The sequence below is a fragment of the Parasteatoda tepidariorum genome, chromosome 8 (genome assembly GCF_043381705.1).
Source record: "Parasteatoda tepidariorum isolate YZ-2023 chromosome 8, CAS_Ptep_4.0, whole genome shotgun sequence".
NCBI classification, from domain to species: domain Eukaryota; kingdom Metazoa; phylum Arthropoda; class Arachnida; order Araneae; family Theridiidae; genus Parasteatoda; species Parasteatoda tepidariorum.
In genome coordinates, this window is record NC_092211.1 from 42,740,615 (window position 1) to 42,753,553 (window position 12,939).

Consider the following 12,939-nt stretch of genomic DNA (forward strand, 5'->3'; position numbering starts at 1 on the left):
TGAATCGTTCTTGGTTCTCAAAAGTTATACCGTTACATTCCTCGAAATTAATATACGGGGCATAACATAAGTCAATACTATTTACATTAGACACCGCAGAAAAATATAAAATAAGAAACGATGTCAAAACCATTTAATTCATTAAGATCATTCTCAGAGGAGGTGAAATTAAAAGCATCAAACCTTAGTTCTCCGATGAACTGAAAAACCATGAAATTAAATTTTTAGGAATTTTTTTGCTTTCATTTGGCAAGTAAACTAGCTTTGACAATATTTTTAATCCTGTTTATTCATTGTGGTTGATCTCGATCATTATACGTCAGAACTTGATACTGTTCTAGCTACTTTCCACACTGTTAGAAATTTTTCGGAAGAAACGGTTAAATAACAATTGATTGCATGGCTATTTTACCATATTTAATCAACACATTCAAGTAACCATAAATGAAATGGTAATCAAACTTCTAAGTTTAAGAAAAACTGTTTATTAACTGCTTTCACCTAATACGGTTAAACAACCGGAATTTTACAGCACCAACTAGAACCACCTAATGAAGCTACTTAGTTCTTAGCTAATGCTATCGTAGCCGAGCGGGCTCATCTGTCAATCTCATGACCTTCAGAACTGGAGTTCCGAGTCCTAGTGTTGACACTAAAATATTTTCTCCATTCCGTTCAACACGTGAAGAATTCCCAGTGTCCGACACTCTTCAATGATCATTAACTTACGAAAAGCCGAGTTTCTATGTCTAGTTAAAAAATTATTACGTTTTTAAAAAATGCTAGTTGTAAATGGTTAAAAACCCGTATAGTTTTGTATTCATGGTTTTATAACGATATTTTTCTAAATGGTTATAATACCATAAAGGAACAATTTTTTCTTTTCCGTAAACTTTATGGTTAATCAGATGGACAGACAGCTGCCAGTTATATTACCGTAATTTTAGAAGGAAAATTTTAACAGTGCAACTCAGATATTAATTTGCGTCTTCCTATATTATTTTACTTGATTTTTGACAAGTTTTTTTTGAGAAATCTATATTAATACCTATGATTATAAAACACCATGTATAGAGTAAATGTTTTCATGTAGGATTAAGATAAAAAATAACATTCAAAACATGAGTTGTAAAGTATGAATTTATTTATTTCGCAAAAGAAAAGAAAACAGGAAGCAGCCAAATGTCCGGCCAGTTGGACAAAACACAGTATAAAGGGTGAAAATGTTACTATAAACATCACGGACATTCATTCACGCAATTGTTCTTTACAAATGGCTATTTTTATTAAAGTTTTTTATTATTTTTTTATTATATTGACAGATATGCTCAAAATGCATAATCAAGAACAACACAAACATTTAAAAATACACAAATGGGGCTGGGCCTCCCTTTGCCCAGCCTGACTAGTGGCCGGTGGGCGGTGCTTCCTGGTGATCACAGGCCATTGCCAGTTAAAAATATTTTTTAATATTTTTTTTTTAAATTTTAGTTCATTTTCTGGAAATTCTGTTTCCAAATTCCTGTTTGAATTTAAGGACATGATAAACAAAATAAAAGAATTATGAGTTAAATGAAACATTCAATTCATTAAAAATTTAATATTTAAAACCTTAAAATGTAAAAAACAGAATTTCCAGATTATATTTTATTAAATACAATTATTATTTCATTATAATATCATATAGTTCATATAGATCAGAGCTAGAATATATAAGTTTAAAATTAAAATTTTACACGTGAGTTAAATTAATATTGCAATAGATTTTGATTAAAGTTTAAATTTAGATCAAATACAAATTAAGAGCTCAGAAACAAGTATTACATTTTAAATTTCAAAAACTCAAAATTAAATGAATTTTTGATTTGAAACTTCATTAAATCAAAACTCTGGGGTTGAGCTTTGTATACAATTTTAATATGGTATGGACAGTTGAAAAACCAATTTTCAAATGTTTGTTTTAGTTGTAAACATTTCTAAGTTGACATGTATTTTAAAAATTAAAAAAAACCTATGGTATATGTTAAAATTACCAAAATATACTTAATGAAATTAAAATAAACTTTAAAGCAACATAAGTTAAATTAAAAATATTATAGAGAATATAAAATAATCAATATAATGAACGGTAGATAAAACAAGGATTTTTTTAAAATTTTGTCTTATATTTTTGAAATGAGAGTTAACATTTTTTAAAGAAAATTTAATGATTTTTTAGCGAAAATTGAACAAGATATAAAACAGTATTTATTAAAAAAATAAGTTTTAAAACAGTTATTCTTAGCACGACAAATTATAAAAACAGGAATCGTGATTATTTAAGCCAAATGAAATTTTGCGCCTTTTGAAAATAATTTTATAACGAATTTAAAAGTACTTCCTTATAATTTAAAAAATTGGAGAAACTTTCAAATGACTTATAATTTAAAAACTAAATGTTAGTATCTGATTTTTCTTTAAAAGCGGACGTTAAAATACAAACAATTTAGTTTAGTTAAAATATGAATAAAATCATAAATTAAGCTTACCCATCTTAATTTCTTTAAACGTGGCTTTGAAATTTGAAAAAAAATTTAAACCCTTATGTAAACCTTAATTAATATAAAGTATTTAACTTTCAAGGGAAAGAACAAAAGTTAATATCTGGTTTTAGCTTAAGATTGCGAGAAATTTTTTTCAATACATAAATCAAAGTCAAATCTGAATGCAATACTTATTTCTACTTTAATATAAATCAACGACTGTAGATTAAACTAATTATTTGACAAAAATGTAACACTTATAAATTGATGCACAGATAACAAAAACTCTCACACTTTACAAAGATACATAAAAAGCTGACATGTATAAAACTTGAATTCAGATAAAATCGATAAAACTAGGTAAAAATATTGTACAAAATACAAAAACAGGCAAAAAAAGCCTATGATATTGTTCTAAGCGAACTTCTCTATTGCGTTCTTTTCACAAAGAACATTGATACAGAAAATTGTTTTTAGTAGATAAAGCACTACATAGAAAATCTTGATAATACTTATGTAAAAGCAACTGTAGACAAAAAAGCACATATATGTTTAAAAACTTGGCGGTGTAAATTATGTAAAAAATGCAGTCGCTTTTAAAACCATTAAAATGTACACAAGAAATTTAACTATGTACTGTGAATTCTTCAGAGGTTTAGATTATAATGTTAATTGGAAATATTTATGCATAATACACTTAATGTTTACTAGTTACTATTTTTCTTATTAAAAATAATAACATTTCAGTTTTAAATATTAAATATGCACCTTTAAAATAACCTAGTTGTAGTATTTTAATTTATTTATGAAGTATTCTATTAAAACACTCCTTTATTAGTTTTCCTTCCATACTTTTAAGCATATTTATTGCATGGGGTTTTATCACATTATTTTATTATCACATCTAAAATCTATTTTACTTCTTTCATATTTCTTTTTAAATTATCAACTGTGTATAAAGTTTTAAATATTTTCAATACGCAAATAATATTAATTTTACAGCATAGGATATTATAGTTTTACTTATTAAATACTTACTCGATTTTTATAATATATTTAGCTTCTTAGGAAAAGGAAAATATAAAGATATTTTAAACTGCATTCAATACATTTTACAAATACTTTTTTTATTGAAAAAATGAAAAATATAGCAGTTTCATTTTTTTGTCAAATTCATTTTCCACTTCTACATTATATCATTTTAATCCATTTGTTGATTATGTTTTTGGTAAAACACACACTTTCAAGAAATACCAGTTGAACGCTGATCCATAATACCACTAAAATTTGCTACAATATTAATAAGACATAATGTTAAACCTTTTTTTCCGCCTAAACATCATACATGTCAAACCATAGTATCAAGTCAAAAAATTTTATAAGACTTAAATTGTATGTTATAATATTTCAACTTCTCGTCTTATTAATGAAGGCAGGAATTTTTATCGATGTTACGACTCAACTTGTCATCTAATTAATAATGGCAGCAATTCGTAACGATGTTATGACTCAACTTGTCATCTAATTAATAATGGCAGCAATTCTTAACGATATTATGACTCAACTTGTTATCTAATTAATAATGACAGCAATTCTTAACGATATTATGACTCAACTTTTTATCTAATTAATAATGGCAGCAATTCTTAACGATGTTATGACTCAACTTGCCGTATTATCAATAATGGTAGCAATTTTTAACGATGCTATGGTTCAACTTGTCATGCTATTGATAATGGTAGCAATTTTTAACGTTGCAATAGTTCAACATGCTCCAAAATCTCTAACGGTGTAGATTTTCAGAAAATTAAAATTCTAATGAATCAAAAGAAAATTTTCAAATGTAATATGAGGGTGCTAAACAATTTTCCACCAGTACACAAATGCTAGAACCGTGCCTCCAAGTTGTATATTCCAAAGACAGTCTCTAAATTAACGGAGTCGTACAAGAGGATATAGAAATAATGTGAACTGTACAAGCAATCTAAGTAATGTTTTAAGTATTGACTAAGTTGATGTAAAGGACGCTTTTTACTAAAAGATCCATGAATTTAAGATTCGAAAAACACATCTTTACATGGAAAGTAGTGGCAGTGAAAATCGCTGGTTCCATGCACTCAAAGATGCATTTTCAAAACACTGTACATTGACAATTCTTTAGTTATATAAAAATAATATACTTAATTTCCCTTCATTTTGCACGTCAACAAAAAAAAAAAAAAAAAAACCAATTCTNAAAATCAAAAAAAAAAAAAAAAAAACGAAAACAACTCCAACTACTGTATCAAATAATCTGTACCTATAGTAATCCCAATGCTATGCTTATTCTACTTTTGTCTATCTACTTTTTAAACCATATACCTTTAAAATGATAAATAAATTATGCTTTATGATGAGCGAGATACGTCAGATTTCAAATTTGCATCATATGTTTAGTCATCGATAATTATTTAAAGGGAAAATTCTTCTAAAGCATTTGGACGCACTATATTAGTTTTTACGAAAATAATCTCTGTGGGATTACTATATTAAATATATTATTGCTTCTGGCGTAAAAAACCCATCCTCGTGATTCTTTTATTGCATAAGAATTTATTGATAATAATTTTAATAATTGAACACTTACCATGCTTTTTTTTAACTAAAATTATTAATTATTGATAAACTGTATTTTTTTATTAGCTTAATAAATATAGAATCATTTATATTTATTTATAAAAATGTTTTTTTTAATATTTACGATGGATTTTCTAAGTAAAATGAGCTTAGGTGCAAAAATATTTTCACCCAATTCCTGCAACAGCCTGTCAAGAGTTACATGGAGGTTAAGGCTCCATAATTTCATGACCAACGGAATGATTGTAACAATGTGGTCAGCATTGCGCACAGGTCGCCTTTACTTACCAGACAAGCTGGTACCCATCGATCTGAAACTAAGCGGGCTTCGAGCCGCTACTGAGGATCGAACCCCTGTTCTTCACATTAACAGTGAGACAATGACAGCTTTATCCACTAAGCCATTGCGGCTCAATTATCAAAAGCAGCACTTGATTTATAATACTCATATATTTTTAAAACTTTTATGATTAATGCTTCAATTATAATTAATCATTATCAATGAAATATATATAGTTAAAATGAGCTCAATAAGTAATGATGGAGCAATATGCGTTACTTTTCAACTCAATCAATATGTTTTAAAAGGTAGTTTTTCAAATATTATTATCACATGCAATTCGCACTTCAATTAAATGAATATGAATATACTAAAACTGATATAAATCCAGTTTCTATAAGTAGTTGGAATTATTTTCGACATTTAAGGACAAAGGTATTTATCGTTTTCAAAATATTCTGATGAAGTAGAGAAATTGGGGAAACATATTCTAATAAACAAACACAAAATTAAGAAAATAAACATGAAAATAGTTTTCTTCCAGCAAACATCTACTATTTATTTTTTTGAAATTAAAACATATTGCAAGTCTAGCAAGGATTAAATTATAAATATAAAAGAATCGAATATTTTATAATACAAATAAATGCTTTACATGAAAATAATACATTCCAAAAACATTTAGTGACAAAAAGAGATAATAAATGAATACTTCATTGGAGCAAATTAAGTTCATGTAAATTTTTTTATCTAATAACGATTACGTTCAAATATTGGTGATTTTGTTTAAATTGATGACGTTTTGTACAGAATAATTTTGACCTGACCTTATTCTCCGAAGAAAAATTAAGTATCATTTATCAGATTATGAATTAACTTAGTAGCTTATTTTAAAATAACTCTCAGAACAAAATAAAAATAAATTAAACTATATGATGAATATAGATTTTATATATTTATATACAATACATTCTACATAAAGATATTAAATCATTCTATTTTTATAATAAATTCTCATGAGATGTGTTAAATTTATAAATAACAAACTAATAATAAACAATTCTTAACATTTAACAAGGAAAGGTTTTTATTAAATATTAATCAGTTATAAAAATCTTAAAGTATTTGGGATAATTAGAACATATGTTTAAATTATTAAGACATTTAATATATTATCAGAAAGAAGACATAATTTTTTTTTAGCAAAACAAGTTTATAATTAAAAATTAAACGTGAAATAAAAAAAATTCAAATACCGAATATCTTTTTTTTCTTCTTTTTTTTTTTAAAGAAATTACATTATCTATAGTAAATAAATTTAACTTTTATTCTTTTAAATTTTTTCAATCTGCTTAAATAGTTGAAGAATATCTAAAAAAAGCTACTTCAAAAATGTTTTAATTTAAAGTTGTTTTTCACTAATTTAAAAAAATAATGATTCACAATTTTTTAAAAAGAAAAAATTTATTTAGAACTTTTCTTTTCTGTGTAAAATAGAAATTACAAGAAAATACGTTTTAAAATGTTAGGGTAATTTAATAACTTTAAAAAAAATCAAGATAAATCTAAAAGACTTTTAATAAAAATGAAGAGTGTAGATGCAGATATTGTATAAACTTTCACAACAGTGGAGAACATAGTTTAGACAAAGTATGTTCTACTGTTCATTAACACTTATTTAGTAAATTAATTTTAATGATTCAAATTTGCAATTAACTTTACATATTTAAATAAGTTATTAACTTAATTGATTTAACTAGCTGATTAATTGGAAGTCAGTAATAACAGAATGAATAAAGTTTCAACTATATATACAATCATTTAAGATTTTAAGTTTATTATAGAAAATACTTTATATTTATCTTAATTATTTTATGAAAACAAAATTAACTAACAAATATTGAAAAATATTTCAAAGTTAATTGTTGTTTTAACCTTTCCTTGCTAACCAGCACACAGATAGCTGTCTCCAATATTTTTGCATTCAAAAGCATATACCATACTTCATTCAAATACTTTATTTCTATCAAGCACTAGAGAAATAACTATGCTTAATTTTCCTTCAAACAAGTTTTTACAAAGAAGGACAGTACTTACACACACATATAACCGGGATTCATTTCATTTTAGCTTCTTTGTTTTGCTTGCCATAAATCAAAACAAAACACATATAGCTATAAAAAAAAACACTTTTCTATAACCTTAAATTACAATTCACTACATGACTATGCATTCTCCAAAGAAATACTCCGTGCATGTTTCACACCAAGGGAAAAAATAACACCTACGAAATCCAACAATTTTTTTATCTATACAATAACAAACACATCATACTCAGATAGCGTTTACTTTGATTGATTGAATGAATCAATCAATCTCACCTATCATTTTCCTTCCTCCTAATCAACAGTCAAAAACAGATCGCTTAAAAACATTCAGTTTTCATGTATTTTGCATTTTCTTTTCAGAAAGTCCGTCTTTTTTCTTTCACATCAAGGAACTGGAAAATATAATTTCTTAATAATGGCAGTGAAATAGCTACTTAAAACAGTTTAATTCTCTGACAGAGGATCTTCAATTAATAGAGATTCTCCAAGTTAATTCTAAAATTCATACCTTAGTACGTTCAAGTATACAACTTGCAATTGTCATTGTCCCATTCCAGAAAAACTTAATTCACAGATGGAAAAACGCCTTTTTAAAAATATTAAAAATGTCTGTATTTTATATATCGAGAGCAACTTTTGTTTCACACCCTTTTTCATACATTATCATGGCATCAATATCATGGTCCAAATAAGAATTGCTATAATCATTTATTAAACCAATCAACATGGGAATTGCACAAACTTCAAATACATATCATAATTTTTTTTCTTAAAAATTAAGGATCAAAATATTTTAATGGAAGCTATCATAGTTACCATTCAGATTTCCATATTTCTAGCTGGTATGCTTACTTTATCTCCAAAAAAGATTAGGAAATACATTGATCTTCTAATTAAATGGATACTGCCATAGCTGCCATGCAAACATCATTATTTATTGTTGGCATGTAGGTATTCATACATCTCACTGATATACAGACACTCTTACTTTCCCTTCAAAGATGGTTAGGAAATACATTCATCTTTTCCTTAAATGGATGCTGCCATAGCTGCCATGCAGATATCCATATTTCTTGTTGGCAAACAGATACCCAAACTTCTAGCTGACATGTAGATGCTCCTACCTTACCTTCAAAGATGGTTAGAAAATACGTTCATATATTTAAGAGGAAGCAGTCATAATTGCCATGCAGATATCTATATTTCTTGTTGGCATGCAGATATTCATCCGTCCAGCTGACATGCAGATACTCTCCAAAGATGGTAAGGAAAAACATTCGTCAAGTGCTTTGTCTTTAAAATCACTTATACCCAGTAACATCAAATCTGAAAACATGCAAAAGCCACCAAACAATTGGCATTTTAAACATTACCACCAGAAAATCATTCTTAAGGCATTTACAACATGGTCAGAATACAAGGTTTTTAAATTTACATTGTAAAGAAAAAGGTAAAAAAAAAATAATAAACAGCACTTCTTAGTTTAAAGAGCACACCAAGTCAGACACAAATTCTTTAAATGGAATGCTGAGTGTTTTTAAAAACTTCAAAAAGATTAAGTGGAGGATGTCTGGATGATGTTTCAGCTGATGATTTTCCAATCAAGTTTTATTAATATGGTTTGTTGATTTTGTTGAGAAGAATACTTGTATTTGAAGACAACTGTTTTTGATTACTTCAAGTAGCACACGCCCTTGACGAATGATATCAAATTCTTGTATCAAAAAACAAAAAAATGTGTATAAAAAAGGCCAAGAGATGAAATTCAATTTTTAAGCACCCATTGAGTTGCAATATGTTTATATATATATATTATCCCGTCTCATTCCTAAGGCTAGTATTGAGAAAGAGAGGCACATAGAACATTTTACTCTCGACCACTAAACGGGCTATACTCTCCACTTCTGGAATAAATGTGAGAAGGTCTGCAAACCTCGAAGACTGTAGGGGGAACCTGTGTTCAACAAACACTTGAAGTGCTTTCATGTATCTGTCATGGATGGCTTCCACTTCTTTTTGTCGTTCTTTCATTTCTTCTGTTAGTTCACCTGCTCTGCATTGTTCTCTGACCCCTTCTGCAAGAATTGAAATAAAGTCAATTAGATCTTTGCATAAATACTGCAATAAAATAAAGCATTTTGCAACTTTAAGAAAATAAGGTAAAAACATAACTTTGCGTTTTAGGAATGAGCAAGGGTAGGGTGAGATATTGCAAAAAATAGTTTTTGTTTTCCAATGAGGTGAACCTGATACAAATGAGGTGAATCGATACGAATTCCGCAACCTAATCGCACCGACCACAGTGGTGATGTAAAATAGTCTCAGTGGAAGATGGATTAAGGGTAAAAGCCATCAGTTTAAGCGTGGGAGGATTTCGTGATTTTACTCTCCCTGTAACGCAAATGCAGGTTAGTTTCATCAAGAAAAAAATTTGACTTCGTCGAGGATTTTTTGATCCGCATTTGCGTTACATGGAGAGAAAACCCACAAAAACCTCCCACAGTTAGCCTTATGACAAGGAGACTCTAACCCATGATCTGTCTACCACTGAGGATATTTTATGTCGTACGAAATTCGTATCGACCAGCCATCACTGAGGTTCGAACCCGGGACACCTAATTGGAAGGTGAGTACTCTATCCATTGGGCAACCGTGACTGGTGGGATGGTTTGTTTCATAATCGTCGTTGAACAACCGACCCGATTTTGAGTTCACCACTACCAATGTTCAACCTGGAAGACTTGTAATTTTGAACTCAGTCCAGAAGACAAGGGAACTCCTTGATCAAGTATTAAGAGAAATTTGCCTTCATAGAGGACTTTTAGCTGAGACTAACCCGCCTTTGCGTTACGTGGAGTGGGAAACTACGAAAACCTCCCACGGTTAGATAGACGGATTTAACCATAAATCAGGAAATTTTTTATCGAATTTTTTTCTACATATATAGTTACATAATGAAAAAGTTTCTTAGTCTACGCGTATTTAAAACTTATTACAGACAATTATGAAGTTCATTTTTGAAAGAAAATTTCATGCAATCAATAACTTTTAGTAAATATTTATTATTTTCTTTAATAATAATCGAAATTTTTTAAAATTGTATAAAATTTTTTACATCTTTTTAAAGAACGTAATTTTACATGGCAAAATGCAAAATCTAAGCAAAATCGGTCTAATAGTTCTTGAGAATTCGAATTTAAAAAACAAGCCTCTTTTTTCATTTAACTAAATGATAATAATGATTTATTACCTGATGATTCCATGATGATAACTTTTAAACTCACATATTCTTCTATACACAATCCCATCCTTCGAAAAGTGTCTGCCAAGCGTGCCAGTCTTTCAACAAGCGGCCCAGCCTCTTTAAGCTCTTCAAGTCCTATAGATTCACCGATCATAATGGCCAAACATTCTCTTAACGAACTTAAACAACTAGAAACAACCTGTGCGATAGTGATGGGTGGCGTCCCTCTGATGGCCAGGAAGGCGCAGGCTGTCAGCACCAGAAGCTCGTGCCACTTGTTGGTCAGCAGCTGCAAAAGTAAGTTAAATTGCAACAAACACCACACAAGGGTAAGATGAAGAAAGTTCTAGTGTTCCTTTTGCTTATATACGTACATGAAAGAAAGTCACAGTGGAATTTTCGGTGTACTGTAATGACTACCATTAACATTTTTTTGGAATCCTTGCCAAAAATAATAACAGAACAAGTACACGCATCAGGAGTCGTTAATTAAAACTTAGGCCCTGCCTATACAGTGGCAGATACAGCTGGGGGGGATCATAGGGGTCACGACCACCCTCCAAATTGCAAAATAAAATAAAAATAATAATTTTTTTAATAGTTTACAAAAGAAATAAAAAATTTTACCCATCCGTCAAGATGTAGTTGAGAATTTTAATAACTCTACCAGTTAGTGCAGCAACAACAGAACGTTCCTTTTCAACTCTTCGACGTCTCAAAACTTGGCTCAGAGCAACTCAAAATCAAGAACGATTAAATGGACTCGCATTATTAAACATTCATCGAGAAATTAATTTGGATGTTGAAAAAATCATTGACAGATTTGTCAAAGTTTCTAAAAAACGCAAAACGTTTATTACTTAAAGATGTTGAATACATGAATTATGTCTGTATTTTTCTATTATTCATTATGAAAAAAATAAATGAGAAGACTAGCATTAAAAACCCCAGTTTTTTTTTTCAAAAAAATTTTTTTATATAAAAAATTTATTGTGGGGGGGAGGGTAATCTGAGTCTATCACCCCCCCCCCCCCANCCCCCCCCCCCCCCCCCAGAAAAATTTCTGGATGCGCCCCTGTATCTATAACGTACTCTTCGACTAGGAATTCCTACTAATAAAGTTGAGAACCTATTTGATAGCAGGAGGAAACAGAAATGAGTTTAAAGGCGATTGTTAGAAATAGCTCCAAATTAGATCAGGCAATCAAATTGGTTTTGACTATTCGATAGATTTCAATTGTGTGTTTTTTTTCTCATCATCGAAATAAGTCATCAATGAATTTTGTTTTTTCTCTCTGAATATGCAACCACCCGAGTACATGAAAGAAAATGGGCCTCAAGAAAGTTGCCTCAATGTGCATACTTTTTTAACAAGGAATCTAAAAATATAAATTGAAAGTAGTAATCATAGAATACTCTGTATTTGTACTATCATCTCGTTGCTTATTTCAGTAGAAATTAGCATTTTTTTGCAGCGTAGTGGTTGAATTAAAAAAGCACAGGCAACCTAATAATCTTAATAGAATCTTCTGTTTGATTACTTTTTTATTAAAAACAGAAATAAAAATAAAATATAAGTAGAATTCAACAAATTTGAAGAAAAAAAATAATAATTTTGTACTCTCTTAAAACGTCTTAACGCGTGAGATTTCAATTTATTTTATTTTCCAGATTTATATTATGATGTTTAATGTAATTATTTAGTAAAAAAAATTATTAAACATGTGACATTATAGCATACGCTAAGAAACTGCAATGTAATTTTTGAATGCGCCTACTGTAACAAAATTTAAATTTTATTTATCCTACATAAATGTTTAATTAGATAAAGATTTCAAATTAAAAAAATACAAAGTAATGCAGCACATTTTTATATTTCCTATAATATTTTTAATAACATAATACGAGCATTTAAAATATTTATTCCTATAATCTCAATAAAAGTTTGCAATATTTGACAGTAAAATAAAGATTCAAACGTATTGTTTAGTGAATACCGTTTATAGAACTATGTTTACGAGTTAGTTGATAACAATACCAAATTTCAACGAGTATACTTTACCTGACTTTTACCTAGTTCATACTGTAATTTGCACAACTAAAGAGCATTTTAAATATTTTTATCTTAGACTTACATAAAGCTCAATAAAATAATACAGAAATTATTTT

The 12,939-nt window shown here is 28.6% G+C and overlaps 1 protein-coding gene across 1 annotated transcript in view; it reads right to left on the reverse strand.

The window, feature by feature from the left end:
* Positions 1-1,122: 1,122 nt before the first annotated feature.
* LOC107447387 (hormone receptor 4) overlaps positions 1,123-12,939 on the reverse strand; it is a gene marked incomplete in the record, with an annotated part of 162,733 nt that continues 150,916 nt past the window's right edge. The window contains 2 exon segments of the mRNA XM_071184711.1: positions 1,123-9,601; positions 10,777-11,059. Of these exon segments, the coding sequence (XP_071040812.1) occupies positions 9,339-9,601; positions 10,777-11,059 (546 nt within the window).